This window comes from Diadema antillarum, unplaced genomic scaffold, assembly GCF_040938485.1.
Source record: "Diadema antillarum isolate AM-2024a unplaced genomic scaffold, OU_Dant_1.0 scf00000012, whole genome shotgun sequence".
Lineage (NCBI taxonomy): Eukaryota > Metazoa > Echinodermata > Echinoidea > Diadematoida > Diadematidae > Diadema > Diadema antillarum.
This window is the reverse complement of record NW_027270901.1, coordinates 380,562-403,823: the sequence shown is the minus strand read 5'-3', so window position 1 is coordinate 403,823 and position 23,262 is coordinate 380,562. Positions and strand designations below refer to the sequence as shown.

The 23,262-nt window shown below is 38.7% G+C and overlaps 1 protein-coding gene across 3 annotated transcripts in view; it reads right to left on the bottom strand.

Moving 5' to 3' along the window:
- The window catches only part of LOC139720994 (calbindin-32-like), a 169,760-nt gene that overhangs the window by 31,333 nt on the left and 115,165 nt on the right, over window positions 1-23,262 (bottom strand). For 2 of the 3 annotated variants that reach the window (XM_071632326.1, XM_071632333.1), the window contains exon 3: window positions 10,579-10,668. In XM_071632326.1, the coding sequence (XP_071488427.1) occupies window positions 10,579-10,668 (90 nt within the window). Of the gene's footprint in view, window positions 1-10,578; window positions 10,669-21,664; window positions 21,793-23,262 lie in introns of those variants that run through there. The other variant, XM_071632339.1, reaches the window with a different exon arrangement.

Genomic DNA, 23,262 nt, shown 5'->3' with positions numbered 1-23,262 from the left:
GCACCACAGGCATGCTTTATACGGCCGATTTAGTGACATGATTGTTGTGATTAAGAGCAAGATCATTGACAGCTTGCCTCGATTTGTTTAAAGTTTTACGAATAACAGTTTATTTGTATGTGTGTGTGTGTGTGTGTGTGTGTGTGTGTGTGTGCGTGTGTGTGTGTGTGTGTGTGTGTGTGTTTGAGGTGGAAGGGGATTTTTCCTTTATTGGTCACTATTTGATTTTAGAGAATGCAACTGTCGAAAATCAATAATTGGCATTTTACAAGGCAGAGGTCAAGACAAATACTCTTCATTATGAGAATATGGAGGGTCTAGGAACAGTACCCCCTGGAAAACCACCCTCCGGATAACTACCACCCGGATAATTACCCCCCAGGACAATTCCCCCCTAGGGCAACTACCCCCCGGACAACTACCCTCCAAGGGCAATTACCCTCCAGGGTAATTACCCCCTAGGACAACTACCCCCCGGACAACTACCCTCCTAGGGCAATCACCCCCCAGGGCAATTCCCCCTTAGGAAAACTACCCCCTGGATAACTACCCCTCGGATAACTACCCCTGGATAACTACCCCCGCGGATAACTACCCCCTGGATAATTACCCCCCGGAAAACTACCCCCTGGATAACTACCCCCAGGATAACTACCCCCCGGATAACTACCCCTCGGATAACTACCCCCCGGATAATTACCCCCCGGATAATTACCCTCCGGATAACTAACCCCCCCCCCCATAATTACCACCAGGATAATTATCCCCAGGTTATTTACACCCTCCTCTGATAACTAGACCCCAGATAACTTCCACCCGATAACTACCCCCTCCGATAACTCCCCATGGATGATTACCCCGGATAAGTAGGCCTACAACTCGCCCTCCCCTATAACTATCAAGAGGAAAATTACCCCCAGGACAGTGCACCACGTCAATTACTCCCTGGGTAACTACCTCCCGGGTCACTGCCCCCACCCCCCCCCCCACTCTTACTTTTAATAAAAAGGATATCATTACTACAGAAAACGAAGTTCTTTGTATTATTTGCCAGGAATCACGGAGATGCCATACTGAGACATCATCTTATGAAAACAACATCTTAAGGATTTACGATTTGTATCGTTTGCATTTAGGACGATTTATGTACAAGCTTAATTTCTCCCTCTGTATTTTGACTCTATGTTCATAAAACACGAAGCTGTCCCTTCATATCCTACCCGGTAATCCAGTAAATGTCAATGCCTTTAACCAAAACTATTTTCGCTAAATCTGTATTTTCTTTTACTGTTCCGAAATTTCGGATTTCTCTTGATAGTATAGTATAAAAGAAGTTTTAAAGGGTATGTACAGTTCTGGTCGAGGTGAGAATTTTGCTTTTAACGTTTTGCGAGATATTCAGAAAGCACTCTATGAGATGTAAAAGATCATGCAATTCTAAGGGGTATCAAAAGTTTATTTCATGAAAATCGGTTTTGAAATGGCTGAGATATCCAAAAACAAGGTGAAACAAAGAAATCCTAATAAAGGTGGGGCATGCCGCCTTTTGTTATTATCACTTTTTTGGATATCTCAGCCATTTGAACACCAATTTTCATCAAATAAACGTTGAATCCTTTTAAAAATTACATGCTCTTTCATATTTCATGAGATGTTTCTCACTATCTCACCTAAGAATGTTCAAAACATGAATCCCCACCTCAACCAGTACTGTACAATCCCTTTAAGCTTGAATGCCTTTACCATTGAATTAAAGACATTTTGAAGAAATGTTACACTTCAGAATGAGTTATACTTTTTGCAATATTTTTTAACCACAATCGTCTATCGTTTACCACAACTCCATGTAACACTTCTTTATTTTGAGGAGCTTATAACCGGGGGGCCAAAAGCTAAAAACAGAGGTCGAGTTGCACTCTCTCTACAAACTAAGTAGACCATGTTTATTTTCAAGTTTTTATTGTAACAAACAACATTCCACTGGTCTATCTCAAAAAATTTGTTGCGAAAGCCTCCAAATCCAAGATGGCGTCCAAGATGGCCGCCATATTTACTGAATTTGTTATTTAAATGATAGAATTTGATAGAAACATCAAATTTCAACAAATGTGATGTCATATGAAAGAGAATAAAATTGTCTACAAGTTGATACCATTTTTGTGGGTTATTGTGATAGCTGGATTGAGATTTTAAGGAAAAAACACTTATTTTTTGATATTTTTCTGAAAAAAGGAAAATCATGAAAATGCTTGATTCAGCATAAAATAGAGAAAGACTGAAGGATTATCTTGAAATGTTTCAAGAATTTTGTTTGACATATAATTAATATTTGGAGAAAATTAGGGGTCAGTACCATTTTTGTTTCAGGAGTTATAATGTCTCAAACTTGAAAACTCACTACGTAAGAATAGCCACTTTAGTTGTGACCAAGACCTTGTTGGTCATAAAAAAGTCTGCGCGCGCCAAGACTACTACACGCACCACTGGTACTGGCGCCGGTAGCAGCGCCAGTAGTGCGTGTAGTAGTCTTGGCAAATGCAGTCTTTTCCTTTGACAAACAAGGCTTTGTGCCTGCAAACTAACTTTTCATATCAAGTGGTAGCTCAGGTGATACTGAACGCTATTATTTCAAAGTAGATTGTTCTGAAGCAGATGAGATGAAGCAAACAATATTTCAAATAGAGGTAATAGCTTGAAACTTGGCACCAATCTTAATATAGATAGTTTAAGACACAATTTTGATCAACCGCTCAAAAAAAAAAAATCAAGATGACAGCCATCAAAGTTGACATAGTGTATTGCGCCAAATTTGTCTGTTGTGATATCTTAAACCGTCTTAGGTTTTTATGGACACATTTTTAACCCGTTCCATACTGAATTCTTAATGCGCTGATTAATACGCTAAGGCTTAATACGCTGCCAACCAGGTTCCCGTACGGAACGGGTTAAAACCAGTGATATTCTACTCTCCGAAAAAGAAAAAACAAACGAGTGGAAGTTTTTACTTTTGATGTGAGGAGTGAATAACAGAAAACGGTGAATTTAGAGTGAAATTGGAGTGACTGTTGAGTGAAAATTTTCATTTTCACTCATTTTAGAGTGACCTTAGGCAGGGCTCCACACTAACTTTTATTTTTGGTGGCCCAAAGGCAAATATCCGACCTTTTTGGTGGCCCGATCAGGCCACCAAGTTCTTCATTTCTGACATTTTGGTGGCCCGACGTGCGTTTTTGGTGGCCCCGGGCCACCGGACCAACGTTTGGTGTCGAGCCCTGCCTTTGAATAGGGATCACTCGTCACTCTTCGAGTGATCCTCGAGGTCACTCTAAAATAAATGAAAATGAACATTTTCACTCTCGAGTGATCCTGATATCTAATATGGGAAAGCATCTACCAATGGCATAAGTTCAGATCAATTGTGACACTATAACCCACGTGAAATCAGCCCAAAAACAATGTAAGAAAAATCTGATAACAGTAAATACAGTTTCAGCATGCTTATTTGTAAATGTAAATATACAGCACGAATAATCAATTTGGAAAATTTTATTCGAACAATATACTGAAAAGTAATTTCGCACAACACATTTAAGAGCAAAGTTGAGAAATTGTTGTTGTTTTGTTTTTGTTTTGTTTTTTTTTGGGGGGGGGGTTGGATCAGAAGGGCGTTCAAGGACATCTACGGATCAGACATTATTACACATATGCCATCATCATTCACATTTCTACTACAGCAGAGTAACATACAAGTAAAAAAGCATAAAGTATCTTTGATACAGAAGCATTTCTTTTTTTATCAAAGATTGGGCCTTACCCAAACACTGGAATGAGCTCACCCCCCCCCCCCCCCCCCCCCCCCCCCCCAAAAAAAAAAAAGACCCTCAATATGGTTTACACTAGTACAATATCGCTCGGATGTATAGAAACATGTAATAGACAGAAAGATAAGAAGATTAAAAATATATATCAAATTATAAGTTACAAGTTGAGATTTAACTTTGACGCAACACACTTAAGGTATTGTTTGCCATTGGGAGAGATATCACATTCAATTTATATGTGCAGGTTAGTTGTATTACAAAACATTCTACCATGTAAAAAAATCATAATAAAGCCTAAAACATACGGAGATATCACCATTTCTTTTCAAGAAACCATAACCATGATAACTGTTAACAATTTAGTATTTGAATTTGAATTTGAATTATATTAAAAAAAATTCTTCTCAGATCTATTTAGTACATCTAACAATATTTAGCATTAAATATACTGATTTAAGTTTGTACATTAGTTGTTCTATCCCTAACTCACAGTTTAGAACTAGCTTGAGGAATTAAGTAAAGCTGGGTTTTTGTTTTACGTGCACTAATGGGAAATAATGCCTTGAACGACAACCTCGATTAATTACCGCCATCTTGAATTTTGTGTGGATACTGTTTTTATCGCTAATTATTACACATTGGAAAAATTTGTGCCAAATTCCAAGCTCCTGTCTCTTTTTGGAAAATACTTTCTGTTCAATCTTATCTGCCTCAGAACAATCTACTATGATGAAATGCTACAGTAATAGCGACCAGCGTCACCTACCACTTGGCATGAAAAGTTAGTTTGCATGCAGGTACTTGCAAGTCACTAGACCATTACAGTATTACATGTGACCATAAACACATTGTATGCAAAATTTATAATGCATGAATATAGTTTTTTCAAGTTTTAGATGTTAACTTGTCAACAGTGTATGATATTGCCTGTAATTCCAGAAATATGAATTATGTCTCAATCTCAGTAAATCTCAATCTCAATCGCAGGTTTCAAAATAATTCTTCAGTTCTTCTTTGATAAATACTAAATCATGCATTTTTACATTTCTTTCTTTTTTCAAAAGAATATAAAAATATGGATCCCCCCCAAAAAAGAGAAGCAAACAACCCCCTTCCCCAATTTATCACAATACACAGCTAAATTGGTATCAACTTTTAGGAAGTTTTGCTCTCCTTCATATGACATCAAATTTGTTGCAATCCAATGTCTCTATGAAATGTTAAATTCAATAAAAATGGCGGCCCTATTGGACCGCATCTGTACTTTGGAGGTTTTTGCAACAAATCTACTGAGGTGCACTATACGGAATATTGCTTTATGCTTACTATTATGTATGGTTTTGTTTATAGAGAGAGTGGAACTCGAAAAGTAAGCACGATCTTGGATTTGACCCTCTGTGACGTCTTTGGGAACAGATGCGTGCAAATACATATTATGTAAAATGGGATTTCAAGTTTGAGACATTATAACTCCTGAACCAAATGCAATACTGACCTCCAAATATTGCTTATATGGGAAAGATTTTAATTTCTGCATGGTTTTCATAAACATTTTTAATTCAATTTTTTGTAACTTTTTAGAGAAATATTCATGGTGCATTCTGAAAAATGTCTCCATAAAAACCTAAGATGGTTTGAAATGGCATTAAAATGTTCAGAATATATAAAAACCATATAAATTGACACCAAAACAGACAAAATTGTATAAAAATCGAAATGATACATTTACTTTGGCGCAATACACTGTCAGCTTTGATGGCCTGCAATCTTGAATTTTTTGAGTGATTGATCCAAATTTTGTTTTAAACTTTCTATAGCAAGGTTATTTCAAGCTTCTACCTCTATTTGAAAATATATTTTGCTTCATCTCATCTGCTTCAGAACAATCTACTTTGAAATAATAGCAATCAGCGTCACCTGAGCTACCACTTGGTCTGAAAAGTTAGTTTGCAGGCACAAACCCTTGTTTGTCAAAGAAAAAGTCTGCGTTTGCCAAGACTACTACATGCACCACTGGCACTGCAGTGCCAGTGGTGCGTGTAGTAGTCTTGGCGCGCGCAGGCTTTTTTTACGACCAACAAAATCTTGTCACAACTAAAGTGGCCATTTTTACATAGTGAGTTTTCAAGTTTGAGACATTATAACTCCTGAACCGAAAACGGTACTGACCCTTAATTTTCTCCAAATATTAATTATATGTCAAACAAAATTCTTGAGATGTTTCAAGATAATCCTTCAGTCTTTCTTTGATTTATGATGAATCAAGCATTTTCATGATTTTCCTTTTTTCAGAAAAATATCAAAAAATAAGTGTTTTTTCCTTAAAATCTCAATCCAGTTATCACAATAACCCACAAAAATGGTATCAACTTGTAGACAATTTTATTCTCTTTTTTATGACATCAAATTTGTTGAAATCTGATGCTTCAATCAAATTCTACCTTTCAAATAACACATTCAGTAAATATGGCGGCCATCTTGGACGCCATCTTGGATTTGGAGGCTTTCGCAACAATTTTTTTGAGGTAGACCAGTGGAATGTTGTTTTTTACAATAAAAACTTGAAAATAAGCATGGTCTACTTAGTTTGTAGAGAGAGTGCAACTCACTCGTTAAGTAAGCGACTTTTTGGGGTTTGGCCCTCCGGTTATTATATCTCATGCCTCATACCACGTGCCCTGGTTTTGACCCATCATCTTCCTCTTCCCTCTCGCTTTTCTCTGTCCACCGTGAAGGTAGTCTATTCCTGTCATTCATTACTCACCTTTTCTCTTTCTCTCATTACAAGGGATTTATCTCGTGTGTGTTCATGTGCAATGCACTCCCGTTAAAACGAAATGCTCAGGACCGGCAGTTTTTTGTTTTTTGTTTTTTTCGTTTTAACGAAATTTCATTATAACCGAACAAATATAACATGCAATGTATAAGGAAAAGAAGGAAACCACGCATAAAAAATTCTATTTGTTGAATCCTCATCATACGCTGGAAAGCTATGTGAGATGGGAGAATACCTTTTGAATTTCGTTTAAATATTACATTTTAAAAAGAGCATAAAGTTGTTTGTGTTGTCACACATGTGTAGAAAATGACGGTGTAGGATTTGGTTACAGTTCGCTATTCCAAAGGTTCTTTTCTTACTAAAGTACGTTACTCCGAAGGCTCCTTAATCCGAAGTTTCGCCATTCCCGGGATTCCGATGGTTTGTTTATCTGAAGGTTCGCATTTCTGAAGAATCATTATTCCGAAAGTTCATGATTTAGATCAAAATAATATATTGTTCATTTTCCGAAGGTTCGTTGATCTGAAAATGAAATGAGGTTCGTCATTTTGAAGGTTTATAAATCAAAAAGTGAGAAAGGTTCACTATTCAGAAAGTCCGTTGTTCCGAAGGCTTTTTCATCCGAAAATGAAATAAGGTTCGTTATTCCGAAGAAATTTTGTTAATGAAAAAAAAAATGAGAAAGGTTAGTTATTTCGAAGATTTATTTATCTTAAGACGATTATAAGGATTGCAGTTCTTAAGTTTTGTTAGTGTACTCTCCTTTTTTCACCATGGATTAACGATATGTTTGTAATGTTCCGATTAACGAACGTTTTGAATTCCTATAATGTTCGGACTAACGAACCGTATAAGAATGAGAATAAGAACCATATTTTATTATCGGATTAACGAACCTTTGTTATGGAATAACGCCAAGATGTGCTTAATATTTCATTTCCGAACTATTACGGACATTTAGTTGTATCAGAATATGTGTGTTTTGTATTAAAGGACTTCGGAACAAGGAAACAAACCTTATCTGAATTCAGATTATTGTATTACAATAACGCAAGTTCCCCTCGGAATCTGTGCGTGATACACGGAGTGAACATTCAATGATGCATTCGCTCATGCAGAGACGCTTTAAAAATGCTTGTTCCGCTACGCATTTTCGAATGCGATCCGCATTTCGTTATAACGGAGCACATTTCCTTTGTTTTTCTTTGTCAGTGGTGCTCAGAAAAGACTTCGTGATAACGAAAATTTTGTTATAACCGTCTTCGTTATAAGCGAATTTTGTACCATAGACTTTAATGGCGATAATTTTGGGACCAGAAGTTTTGCTTCGTTATAACGAAATTTCGTTATAACCGTGTTCGTTGTAACGGGAGTGCACTGTATCTTTATTTGTGTTCTTCGTCTCTGTCTTAATTTGCTTTCTTTGCATTGTTTCATCAATTTTGTAACTATTTTACTGTTATACCGCTAACGCTCATTTCAGAATTGCCCTACTGCATCATTGGGCATTAACAACTAGTATATCAAGAATGTGGGAAGAGATTGTCACCTCCTTGGTATGATCACCGCAGAGCATTACCTCCCTTGACAATTACTCCTTATTAAAATTAGGCTCCAAACAGTCACCCCTCTTACAATAAATCTCCCCCAGAAAATTACGTTTCTCATTGTTATTTTCGAACAACGTTTGCTATTTGAATTGAAAAAAAAAAAACATTTTTCACTACATATCGTCTGGTTTTGGTCGAGACCAACTTCAGGTTTTAAACATCTTTTGGGTGAGAAAATTAGAAACCCCTTACGAAATATTAAAGAGCATGTTATTCCAAGAAGGATTCAAGTTTTTGTGAAAAAAAATACTCTTGAAATGGCCGGGATAAAACAGAGCAGCCCTATAATGTAAAAAGGATTCTGTCAACTACAACTCTCTATAGATCTATTAAAAAAGAGGGTGCAGGACAAAAGACTTCGTTAACAACTAGGGGTGTTTTGTAAAAAAAAAAAAAAAAAATACCGTTAAACTCGTAATATTTTACTCTTTCTAATCAGACTAACTTATATTTGAACTGGATTTCCCCTTAAAGTGTCGAGAACATTTAATTTGAAAACTAGCACAATTCTACTTGTATGTAAAACAAGCTGTAATCTTACTCTTATGACAGATTAGGGCACCGTTTGATAAAAGTTGCCAGTTATGACATCTTGTTAGTCTCTAATAATTTCAATAAAACCATGGGTTCTGCTTGATTGATAAGCTCGAGTCACCGACTTGTTACCATGGACCTGCTTTGATCGACCTACAACGATTGGTAATTGTGTGGAACTGACAGCTTGTCAGGACTGACTTCATAAAACCGTGCCCGGATCCTATCAGAAATTATGGCTTTATATCGAAGGGTCCCTCGCTAATGTTAAGGAAATATGAATTGCAGTGAAATCAACTCTCCTTTTCTTATGTTTATCTTCTAATGTGTTATAACAGTAGAAAATGACAAGCCAAAAGAGTAAATGATGACAGTGTAAGAGAAAGGTGCATCTTCTGATATGGTGTTATGAACTTATGGAAAAATTACAAAGGGCGGTACTTCTTTCGGGGGGCGGGGAGGGAGGGTTGTCCAGTAGGTAAGTATCAGGAGGGGGCGGGGGGGGGGGGGGGGGGGGGTCGGGGTATGGTTATGGGGGGGGGGGGGGGTAGTAATCCGGGTGGTAGTTATCCGGGGGGTAGTTATCCGGGGGGTAGTTATCCGGGGGGTAGTTATCCGGGTGGTAGTTATCCTGGGGGTAGTTATCCGGGGGGTAGTTACCCAGGGGGTAGTTCTCCGGGGGGTAGTTATCCAAGGGGTAGTTATCCGAGGGGTAGTTATCCAGGGGGTAGTTATCCGGGTGGTAGTTATCTGGGGGGTAGTTATCCGAGGGGTAGTCATCCAGGGGGTAGTTACCCAGGGGGTAGTTATACGGCGGGTAGATGTCCTAAGGGTAATTGCCCTTGGGGGCAGTTGCCCTAGGAGGGTAGATGACCGGGTGGTAGTTGTCCTAGGGGGTAATGGCCCTGGAGGGTGATTGCCCTAGGAGGGTAGTTGTCCGGGGGGTTGTTGCCCTAAGGGGGAATAGACCTGGGGGTAATTATCCGGGTGGTAGTTATCCGGAGGGTAGTTGCCCAGGGGGTAAGTGCCCGGATACGAATATGGACTGTACGGGAATGGACGGTATGCGCTCTCTGGCAAGGAGCAAATGAATGAAATTGCCAAAGGATATACCTCGCTGTACATTATTTTTCACTGTCATTATGAACACGATAACTATCATAATGATGATCGTAATCTTAATCAACATTTCCCTTATCATCACAATTATACTTACTGTTCATGATAGCACGTCACAGCGTCAAGCATTTACAAGTACTAGAAGGTACGAATGAGAATGATTTCAACATTTTTTTTTTCTGGCATTGGTATTGTATGTTGCCAAATTGAATAATTTGCCACGAATACCCAAGCATGCAGTTACGTTTTGTTTTATTTTGCTTTTTTTTAAAACTTTCAGAGATTAATGACAAGGAAAACGGAAGCAGTGCTATTTAACATAGAATAGAATACACTGGGATAAATAAGATTGTATAATAACTTTTAATGATAATAATAATGATAATATAGTTATACCAATAGTAGTAGTAGTAGTAGTAATAATGATAATAATAATAGCAATAGTCGTAATTTTCATTGTATTCTGTTATCATTATTATTATTGCAATTATTATCAATATTATCATTATCATAATTATTATTATCATTATTATCATTATTATTATTATTATTATCATTATTATCATTATTATCATTATTATTATTATCATCATCATCAATATAATCATCATATAATCATCATTTTTATCATTTCTATCATTTCTATTACTACTACTCCTTATATCATTATCATTATTATCATAATCATAGTCATTAATGAAGTCCTCGGTCTCACCTCCCTCATCTCGATCCTGCCGTCTTTGTTTTCATCGTAGTCTTCCATCATGTCATGAACGAGCTTGTCGAACATAGTCTCCGAGTACTTCTGCGGGGAGGAGATCGAAAACAAGAAGAGAGCAAAAGATGATGATTATTGAATTCACTTCTTTGAGACGGTGAGAAAAAAAAAGAGAAAAAAAGATCCCATTATTGTGCCTGTTTGTCGTTGTTCTCTCAATTAATGCAGAGAATTCATTTCGATTTTGCACAAACGTACTCCTCCCATGAAGTTTGAAATTGTCAAAAGGAAAAGTTACATTTTGGTACTTTTCTTTTATCTTTTGATTAACCCTTTCTATGCCTATGAGTCGAACTTGAACAAATTTTACACACAAACCTATGGATAGATAATCAATGTGGCACGTATAGTGTTGAAAACACATCTGTTTGTCCCATAAACTTTCAAGCTCAATCATTTTAGGTTTTGCTCATTAAAAGGTTTGTTTTGACATTACTTTGGCTTTTCCTTTTGAGACCACATTTCAAAGCGCCAACAAATCAAAGAAAAAGATCGTATATTATTATATAGACACCATTGCCTAGTTTACAATTTGTACTCTCTAAAAAAATCGAGTGAAAATATTCACTCTTAAAGGAGTGAATACAAAAAAGAGTGAATTCAGAGTGAAATTGGAGTGAATTTTGAGTGAAAATGTTCATTTTCACTCATTTTGGAGTGACCTCAGGGATCACTCGAAGATTTTGTAGTGATCCCTGAGGTCACTCCAAAACGCTCCAATTTCACTCTAAATTCACTCTTTTTTGTATTCACTCCTTTAAGAGTGAATATTTTCACTCGATTTTTTTTAGAGAGTATACACGCTTACATACATACTCACGCGTGCATGCATACGTACATACACGGATACATACAGACACACATTTATATACATATGAATAATGATATACATGACAATGAAATTGTTACACTATTATGTTTTCATGAAATCACTGTTCTATGATAAGCGAGCATTCAGTCTGTTTACGGAAGACAGAAAGCAATCAGAGATAGTAAAGATAGTGCCATTTCGCTTATAAGATTGAAAGAAAAAAAATCAACAAATCCAAGCAATATAGGTGAAATGTTAACAGGCAGCTGTATGAATTTGACTGCAATTTGACTGATTTATAGTCAAAATGTTATGCTATGTAGTTTTTCGCGGATATAACTGCAAATGACGCAGCAGTTCGCTTACGCGCAAGCCGATATTTCGGTCACCAGCACCTTGTATTATGATGGCGCCTTCGCTATATGCAGCGCTTCCGAACTGAATCCTGAAAAAAATTGCATGCTGCATTAAAAAAAGAAAAAGCCACAATGCACCGGTATCGCCTCCTATGAATGCTAGATGAGCTGCGACATACCGGGTAACTTGTAAATCATGTCACAGCCAAATGCAAGTACGTGCACCTACACAATTCGGGGTTTGTACTTGATGTGAGTTTTCTCCTTTACCTCTGCCTCTGTTTGCAGGAATAAGATACAACTACAAATCACGTCATAGACTTACGCCTACACTTTTATTTCCGTCAATTTTCATTTTTCATCATTTTTTCGTCCACACGTGTCCCATACCACATGGACATCATCAGGCAAAGACTGAAGAGCAAGCACTACAAGATGTGATCTATCTTAAATATCTTTCAGATTTTTATCATTTTGGAGCAGAACCACATCCCGATTGAAAAACAAAACAGCAACAACAACAAAATAATTATGTGTCACCATTTCAATCAAATTTAATCTGTTCATTCTCTATTACACGAGACAAATTCTGAAACTGTAAGATAGAGCAATGAATGCTACGAGGCAATTTTTGATAGACTGATATGAGAATTGTCACATTTTTAGTGATGATGAATTAAGTCAACATTGAACTAGAAAGTAGATACCTCAAAAGAAAAAAAAAGGAGATCTGCCGGGCATTAACCTGCCATTTTCATTTTCTTTCATAAGTCAAAATATGAGAACGAGAAAATCGTTATGTTGTTTGCATACTAATTATCAAAAAGCTGTTTTTCAGACAATCTGCGGGTGTCTTGTCGCTTTTTTAATCACCGATCAGGGAATTTCACTTAAAGGTGAAGTCGTCTCAAACACACATGTGGATGGATTGAACGCAGCAATAGTAATAGAGCACATCATTGTAGTTTGAGGAAAATCAAACAATCATGTTAAAGTTATTTTTAAAGTGTTTGCGCCGCCATCGCTGAATGAGAAGACTACAAATACATTCTGTGACGTCACTGCAGAACAGTGATATTCATTACGCTAAGTAAACGAAAACATGTTGAGTTCTCTTAATTTGGGGAAACAATTGCCCTTTAAAATCTAAACACGTTGCAAAAGAAAATTTGCCGCAGGCGATTTCGCTGCGACCTTCGAATGTGGCACATTTAGTGCCTAATTAGTATGCATCCCATCTTCTATAGGGAGCATCATCCTGCATGTCTCATTTACGACGAGCCCTTAGACGACAGCATTTCACTCTTAAAAAGAAAATATCAACAACAGTGACGAATTTTTATGCACTCATTGGATTTGCCTCATGAGCCCTCTTTTATTGTCTATGTTTGTCAGTAAATGTTCAAAAAGAGTAGCAAGCCTATTGATCTTAACTAAGTACGGCTTTTAGTGCTCACTCCCCATTTGTAGGTCGGCGGACTTTGTAAATATAAGTATAGGGTTGAGAGCCCGGTGGTCGGTCCCAACGAGTAATCAAGCGCTCGGCTTCAATATCGCTGGAGTGGAGGCAGCCGCCATGTTTGTTCTCGCTGCCGCTCATCGCCCCACGACCAAGATAGAGAAGGGAGAAGGGAAGAAGGGAAAAGATGATCAATATTTATTACCCTCTCGCTTCACCCCCGTAAGGCCAATTGCAAGGAACTGACTGCGATGGGATTTGCACTGGTCTTATAGGTCGACCCTATTTCATCCGATTAACAGGCAAGCTCGTGTACCTATAACCAGTATACTTGTCGGCCGGTAACAGGAGCCAGGGAAGATTTGGGACGATGTTATGACTGCAGTAAATGTGTGTGTGTATGTGTGTGTGTGTGTGTATGTGTGTGCATACATGTCCTCGTTTATGCACGTGTGCTGCTGTATGAGGGAGCATGCATGTTTGTAGGTGTGTTTGCGTGAAAATGTTAGTGTTTGTTCGTCACTGTAAACTGTCTATATATTGCACTAATGACGATACCTGACTTTTGTATTCTCATTCCTACGATATGTTTACGTACATGACAGAAGACGAATTTGTGTGGTTTGGTGTTCAGTCACAAAATTTTGGAATTCAACTCTGCGAGGTCATAAGAATCGTTCATACAAAAATAAGCAAGCTGTAAAAAAAAAAAAATGATATATTTGACCACATGCTTAACGAGAATTGTGGTCAGTTCCAAAAATGCATTTATTTTCATATACACCGACGTTTCTTTCGAATCTCAACATCGATCTTCGTTGTCGTCTCGGTACTCATGAAATGAAGTTATTTCGAGGGAAAAGCCTTTTTCACATGAGTTTTACGGTGACATACAAACAATGTTCCCCTTGCGAAGTAAGCTTTCGACGCGAATGCAGTCCGATAGGCTTGTGTATCAAAAGATACCATGATCCGCATGGCACGTGATACAACTGATACATCTTATATTGTTCACAGGTAAACTGGATGTTGATTCCGAATTTCGCTCTTAATTTCCCCCACCTATTTGAATTGAAATTATTATTTTTTTTACCCACTGTTTATGAGAAGCAGTATGTCACGTATTAACCCCATCAATAAATCATACATACTTATCTGGAAGTCAACAGGTTAAAGATTAGCTCGATTGTTCTCTTCTTACAAAGAACTCCTCCCACTCACTTTTTGTGCATCCATCAACCGAAGGGTGGGTGGTGGCGGGGGGGGGGGGGGTGGGGGGGGGGGGGTGGGCACCGTCGAGAAAGACCTGCCTCGAAATGCCACCGTAACATTCTGCGCGAGTTCCCACCCCCAACGGAATTAGGCGGATTAATAATGCCTTAATCCCCGAGGAGGTGATGGTGGAAAAATCGCTGTCACGGAGAGAGCGGGTGAAACAGTCTTGAGCATGCAGATTATCTGGGGAAACTCTGCACGAACGTTTTAGTCAGACGTCAATGAGGCATGCAGAATTTATAGAGTTCTTTTTTTGAGGATGATATCCGATTACGGTCCACATGTTTTCTGATCCCTTTTCAACTTTACGCGATGTGCTCACTGAGAAAGAAAAAGTTGGCCTATTTGATATCTGCCCTTATTCCATAGAAATATAATTTCCATGTTTTTTTTAACTCATCCCGTCTGGAGATGGGCGTAAATACACCCCTCCTTAAAAAAAAGGAAAAAAAAAGGAAAAAAGAAAAGAGTGTACTCTGTTCTTGGCAGAATCTCACCGTGGTATAACGGTCTTCTAAACAGGAGGCATTTGCTACAAATACACGCGTGGGCTACATCCTTGGAGATGCTATCTTACCCATTGTTACGAAATGATGTCCATCATAGATTGCATATAAAACCTGGGAATGTCAAAGAGGAATTAGGCAATACATTGACCTTCTCTTTGCATGCTGTAATGATAATGAATGATACAGAAAAAAATCGAAAGTTTTATGAAAGGCATTATTTATCATTTGCAGATGAAAAAAAAAAATCCAGCTTTAGTGCTTCAAAATAGTTCTAAAGTGTGAGTTAGGGATATAAACAACCAATGTAAAAATATGAATCAGTATAATCAATGTTTAAGTACTATCAAATATACAAAATGTGAACAATAGTTATGATAGGAATATTTCTAGACTAAACCGTCTACAGTTTTTTTGTGGGGAAAATAGTGATATCTCCTTATATTTTAGGCTTTATTTTGATTTTTTTATATGATAGGATGTTTTGTGATACAATTAACCTACACATATGCATCAAATATATCATATCTCGAACATTTTTTTTTTTAAATCACTGCTCTCAATGGTAAACAGTACCTTTGATATGTCGGATTCATGCTATCTGAAGGTTTGACGTGAAGAAACGCAGGAAACGATTTAGAAATGCTGTATTTTGTCATTGATGCATCAGAGTGCATCAAAAACTGCTCCTATGCCAAGAATTCAGGGAACCACATCGAAATACAAAGGATAAATCAACAACAAAAGCAGAAGCAAAGACCCAATGTGCATGTATACCTTTCATCCCCAAACTAATGTGTGTATGTGGGGGGGGGGGGGTGTTGATCCTTAAAACATGATGCGAACAGGCGAAAAAAAAATTGAATCAACTTTGATGCACACGCAGGTATTTTGCATTCAAAGGAAGTCATCCTCATTCCCAATGGACGAGACATGATTCACTCCAGATTAGTTCCCTACATCTTCCAGTAGCTATGGCAACAGGAGTTTCTTTCACAGATTTTTTTTTTTTTTTTTTTTGGACTGAGAGTTTAAAAATCATATCATTTCCCCATTTCTTGCACTGACATCGATAGAATAACCGAGTATCTGCCGACCTTGATATGCTGAAATTTTTGTCCTCGCTCTTTTCTCCTTCCTAACATCTTGCCCGCATATATTTCACCCTCCTACACATCCAAGATACCACAAAAAGTCTACTACAAAAGTACACGTACAAGCATGCAAACGCATATATATCAACACACACATACACAAACACACATCAACACTAGCCACTCGACTTATTTTCATCATTGTTTAAATGCCTTCCTGAAATAAATGTTAACGATGCTTCGTTTGGCGCACAGTTTTTTTTTTCTTCATGTCTTTTGCGATGAATGATGCAGTAACATCTATCTTTATCGACGAAACGTTCCTATATGAACATTTGCTTATTCTCTGTTACCTGCTCCCCATTACCCGATCCCCTTTCTCCTCGTCTCTCTTACTCTGCATCTCCTCTTTTTTCTCTGTACAAACTCACACACACACACACACACACACACACACACACACACACACACACACACACACACACACACACACACACACACACACATACACATAGGGCTATATATATTTATATGTACGTTTCTTTTCTCTCTCCCATTGTCCATTTCTCTATGTTTCCTTCCATCTCTCCTTCTTAATCTCATCATCACTTTTCTTTTTTTGTCGTTTCTCTTGGGTCAAGTGAACGATCGGATATTTCATCACAAATCGTGGCAACCGGAGAAGTCGCTGGGCGCCGAATTAAACGCTCGATTTGCGATTAGACTACTCCATACTTACTTCTCTCATCCACCCCCCCCCCCAAGATGATTCGCTTATTTACCTTCCCTCTCCATGATGATGAGGATCGCAAACCTTTTGGAAGTGCATTTGTTCCCCCCCCCCTGTTTTACACGCCTCTTCCTGTCTCGAGTATATTGCATGCCACCTCCCCCTCAGAGGTACATGGAGCCCCATCACCAGCCCGACACTTTCGACAAAATGCACGAAATTGGGCCTTATTTGCACATTCTCCACAGTTCCGATCCGACGCAGAATGTTAAGTCGGCTGTCTTTGTCAGTGACGGCAAGTGCCGAAAGGAGTTCATCCCTTATACCTCTGCAGTATCTTCATTGTGAGTGACCAAGGTGTTTAGGGACTTTCAGCCTTTTCTTTTATGTAATCCTTAAAGGGGAAGGCTAGTAACTGATCAGTGGGAATCAGTGGAAATGCTGGGAGATTATTGTTCCAATCCTTATGGGATTCATTCAAGAGTTCATTGTATATCTATTGTTGTGTGAAAATTATTTGCTTCAGAACGGTCTCATATTCAAGTAATGTGCAGATTAATGCTCCGTCACTGACCAGGGACGCTAACCTGGAAGCATTAAACTGCACATTACTTGAATATGAGACCATTCTGAAGCAGATCATTTTCACACAACAATAGATATACAATGAACTCTTGAATGAATCCCATAAGGATTGGAACAATCATCTCCCAGCATTTCCACTGATTCCCACTGATCAGTTACTAGCCTTCCCCTTTAAGGTGTCTCGGAGATGATTTCGAAAAAAACTCACCAGCAACTGTCCAAGTCTCCATTGATAGCCAAACCTTAACTTCAGTATCGATAACAGCACACACTTTCCTTTTATAAGAAGTTTAGAGGGCTTGTTTGTCAAAAAAAAGGTTGATTGGATATCTACATCTGTCCTCTGTCTGTCTTCTCAAGGAATGTTATCTAAATAACAAACTCAAGACCCGATTGCAGTCATAGAATCCGAGTTTTCACGTCGTATTAAGATGATAAACAACACGTCCAATCGGCATGATTGCGTTTCCCCTAGTTTTTGTTTTTGTTTTTGTTTTCAAATAAGTGAATAAAGCCCTCCGGCTTAGATATTGAAATAAAACTCATCCCTACTTAACTAACACTTGATATCAAACCATACATCCTCTGTTTAACACATCTACGTTGAACGATCTATAAATTTCAATCAAGGCATAAACCCTGATCTTCTTGGGCCATCAGGGTGTCTGATGGATTCTATATTAATTTGTATGCTTCAGCTTAGAAACCAATTTTCTATTGAGTTTGCTCTGGTTGACCGAGAGCTGTCAGTCACTTTTTTCATCCAATAAAGAGAGTTATTGTTTGTTTGTTTAAAAAAAAAACAAAGAAAGAAAGAAACAAACAAACAAACACAAAGGGACAAGAAGAGCACTTGCCACTCATTGTACGCTTATGTTTGGCATCATTTTGGAATCAAATTTAATGCAATACCCGAGACACGCACTGACACATGCACACACAAAGAAGTGATTTCGCGCGAAGAACGTGCTCCCGAATGTCTTAGTCGCACTTGCTAATATCGTACACTTTGGAACACGGGAAATTTCCTATGCATGCTCATGTTTCTTTCTCAAAGTGCAACTCCACTCCGCGTCCAGTTTGATCTTATAAAGAACGGTGAAGAATGAAATCATATAGAAATATAATGACAAGGATTTCAGCAGCAACAACGAAAGTGGACAGAACATTAATAGAAAAGTTATTGAATTTTCAATTTGACATGTTTCATGGAAGAGTGAAGCACACGAGCATATACGATGATGTCATCGCTTCTCAACACTTTCGCAGGTCTTTAAATAACGATAGTGATAAATATTCTGTATTTGGTCGATAATTTAGCAAACACAAACCCTTCCCAAAAGAGTCGACGTCTGAAGCTTGTTAAAACACAACAATAAATAGTTTGATGCGAAGTACGCAAGTTGTCTCCCCCCCCCCCAAAAAAAAAAAGAACACTTTTGTAAGGATCTTTTTTAGGTCAATAGGAAATTCTTAAGTGATGTCATTGCTATATTCAATTTGCAAACGTGGTTGTGACCAATATTATTTTTCCGTGGAATACGTGAAATTTTAAAATTATCCCACAACCTCATTCGATGACACGCCTATATTTCGGATTGTGTGTGCGTGTGTATATTTGTTCTTTTACTAAATTAATCAAAGTATAATGAACAACCGATATTGCTCTTTGAAGACCAGACGTACATGTCGGTTCCAAATATATCAACGTGCACCAAAATAGCTTAACATGCCATGCGCTCACTACTGGCCTGTACACAAATAAACAACATGAAGAGCCTACCTCGTACTTTGATCAAGATCTCGATCAAAATAATTGTTATGAAGGATTATAAATAGCGTTTGACGTGTGCTTGTGCCCGGGAAAAAGATGATTTCCTTTGAAGTATTTTCATTATTCCTGCAATGTGTCAACAAGATTGAGTGAAGCGACGTTAACAAACAAATTAATGAAAGTCCTTGACATTCTGGAAGAATTTCCTGTTTATCTGAATGATAGGCGCAGGCAAATAGATATAGAAATATGTTTCTTTTTTAACCTGGTCGCTTGTATAATCCGTTGATTCCGAGATATCTTGATTCTCCGTAGGGTTGATACAATGTATACATAGTTCTCGAAAGCAACGAGTTAAGAAGCAACATGTATTTTGCGTAACATGAATGAACGGTAGCAACAGACTTTGCAAGCGAATGATATGAGGGAGGGAATTGGTATATTCGTCAGAGCAAGATAGTGTTTGTGAATTTTCTGGGTTTTTTTTCTTTCTTTTCAATCTGAACTTGACTTTGGTAATGTGAAGTTAGTCGAATAGAATGTTTGCAGTAGACCGTTTCGTCAGGCTAACGTGATTTAAAAACTCATTAACATTTTCATCAGTGCAAAAGGCGAGAGTCTGTCAGTTCCTTATAGCCAACTTGTTAGGCAAATATAGCAAGAAAGAAAACATGAATTCGCTACTTTCACTTTGCCGGAAGATTGCCGACGACACCCCATCCCCGCCCCACTCTCGCCGGCACACTCACCCCTCATTTCCACCCCATCTCCCACCCGTGTTGTAAGTGGCCATTAGGCATGCATTGCGCCCTATAAGGATATATGGACTCAAATATAGCCAAAATGTATCGAGAGCATGAGACCATAATGATCTACCCTTTTCAGAGGCTGGCTGGGGACCAAAATGACCTTTCTATCAAGACGGTGCAACCAAAAACTAGTGATCCAGAGAAGGAGGAGGAGGAGGAGAAGGAGAAGGAGGAGGAGGAGAAGGAGGAGGAGGAGAAGGAGGAGGAGGGGAAGAAGAAGATGATGAAGAAGAAGACGAAAAAAGAGAAGGGGAGGAGGAGGAGGAGAAGGAGGAGGGGAGAAGAAGAAGAAGAAAAAGAAGAAGAAGAAGAAGAAGAAGGAGAAGAAGAAGAAGAAGAAGGAGAAGGAGGAGGAGGAGGAGGAGGAGGTGGAGGAGGAAGAGAAGAACAACAAGAAGAAAGTGCACCCTCGCCATACCGTGGATCTATCAAGGACTTCAATTTTTTTTTTTGTACCTCGACATAAAATCTGAAAGATGTACACGTATAGTAGTCTAGTTTCATCTCTATAACTAGATTCACCTGCACATAAAAACATTATTCCCCTTGAAGGCGGAAGGTTGAAAGAGAGACAAAAATCGCTCGTCATGATGCAGCGTGCATCTGAAGTGCAGGAAGGAACACGACCTTATCGTGACAGCAAAAAAAGAGGAAGATATGGTCGTGCGCTCTTACAAAGGCGACACTAAAATAAGATGTGATTCTTCCAAGCAAGCCTCGGAAGATCCAAAGGAATAAAAGTTTGTAAATGACATTTCAACCTGCAAAATTATATTCAAGAACTGCTGAATGGTTTGACAGTAAGAAAGAATCGTATATTTGAGGTTAATTTGACTCGGGTTGGCTCTAGATGCTGCCGTTGTGTAGACAGATTTCAGAACTAAATAAACGTCACCACATTGTAAGGAATCGACATGTGTTGCGTGCTTAAGTATAGGATATACAATTTAATCTCAAAATGTGTTGGGTTTTTTTTTTCAGATCCCTCTCCCCTCTCCCCCTGGTGCTTTATAACTAGGGACCTTCGCTTTTCAGAAAAAGACGTGGACGCAGATAGTCAGGTTTTCCTTGCCTGGTTTATTAGAAGGCTTAGAGGCGGTTGGTAAATCACTGCAGGATGAAATCTAGTATACAATAACGTCTCCAAATCTCCTCTTGAGATGGTCAGTGTGGATGAAATGAATATTGCACAAAATCAGTCACACTTTAGGCATACTTCCCGGAGACAATATACATGATAATGACTCAAGCCTCTCCAATGTATACCTAATTTTCTAACATGAACTTTACAACATATGTCGGGAAAAGCAACAACAAACGAACATCGTTACCATCAACTATCGAGGGGATATTCCTGAAGACGTCTCAGGGACCAAAATAAGCCATGGTATCTCAGTTTTTGGTAGAACAACTTTTCCTGAATTCAAATCACAGATATCTAAAAAGAACTGTCCAGCTCAAGAAGATATAAGTGGCGCGAATTACCTCGCGGAGCGGCGATTTTCGATGCACCAAAAAGGAAACATTCGAAAAAGCCTTCAGAGAGAAATCATGCGAATTGGCGTACAACGAAACAAATCAGAAAATATAAACACGCGAGCAAATAAGAGAATGTTTACTTTACCAAGTTCAGATGGTTAGCTCCTTTGAGCTGTGACGGCGACAGGAGAAGATAAAAGAGTACTTCTTCTGCTTTGTTAGAACTCTTCACACCAGGCGCGCTTATTCATCCGAGGTTAGAGGAAAAATGGCAGCGTGTTGACTAAAATCCATCCATGCCCACACATTATTCAGGAAATCCTCATAGCAGGGAAGAGAAATTGGCAGATTTCAGAAAAGTCATCAGTATGGTTTCAACCGACGTGTTGTGGCCGCTGCGCATGCGCCTCCAAGATGTACGCGTTTATGTAAAGTGTGTCCGTGGAGGAGGCAAGGAGGGGGGGGGGGGGGAGGAGGGGGAGAGCGAACTCACATTGGGAGTTGGCGTCTAAAAGAAGCGTCTAGCTACACGGTGTGTTCTTTCTTGGCTGTTGATCGAGCAAAGATGAAGACGAAGATGTAGGAATATGCTAAATGCTGTCTCTGCTGAGTAGATAAATATAGTCAGATTTTTTTATAGGTATCACTTGGAGGCATCATGCATAATAAGTAAAGGGCAACCTGAGCTGCGAAACACCAGGAATACCTCAATCAAAAATAGCCAACTTGTACTTTGCTGTTGCCCAGGAAACAAAGACAATTTTTTTCCTGATATTGTTATACTATAAGCAAAAGACAATGGCAACAGCAAACGGGGAGACGTGAAAAAGCATCAAAATCTTCCAAACTGTCATCACCATGACTACGACCGCATCACATCCGATGACAGGAGATGATTTGAATCTGGTCGACTCTAGGTCATAAGTTTAGAGAATGACAATCCACTCTGTGCGGACGAACGGGGGGAACACCTGCCTCACCAACCGGGAGCGGCAATAATAAACTCTGGTGGCCAAGTCCATCATTCATTTCAATCAAATAGTTTCTTTACAACAATAACTTCCCCTTTATTTTTGTGTTAAATCCTGAGATTTTGCCGTAGCGATGGCAACATATGGAACCATGGTGGGCTATAAGGTACCTTACACTTAGCTACGTAGTTCTAGGGTGGGGAACATGTTGAGTCTGTTTTTGTTTTTGCTTTTGTATTATTCTATTCGCGGTTCAAGTGAGGGTAATTGCATTCTATATTGGGTCACCTGCGTAATCATCATACAGCCATAATGACGAATCTTTTGCATCTGTGATGAAACAGCAATGGAACACAGTCTGTCTAGGCTGGAGGAGATGCAATACTGGCATGAAATGCTTTCTAAATTAGGTTTGATGTGCATTTTCCATTTCCAGCAAAGTTCGTGGCCTTGAACTTCACGACTGTCCATCGACGACGTCAGGGAGAAGGAATTAAGGCAACGACTTTCATTACAAAAGCATTCGCTAAACTCTTGGACATCGTCGATATCGAATTTCTCTCCGAAGAGCCGTGAGGATTACTTGCACTTTCACCCACAGCAGACAGTGAGTCGTGCGGCAGTTCGTTTAGAAGGGGCTGAGAAGGGAGAGATGATGAGACGAGATATAGTGAGATGGAGGGTGAGGGAGACTTGAGAAAAAGCTGTTCACGTCTGGTTTGTAAAATAGTATCACCTTCGTCGATGGCTGCTCGGCAGTGCAGCATAATTC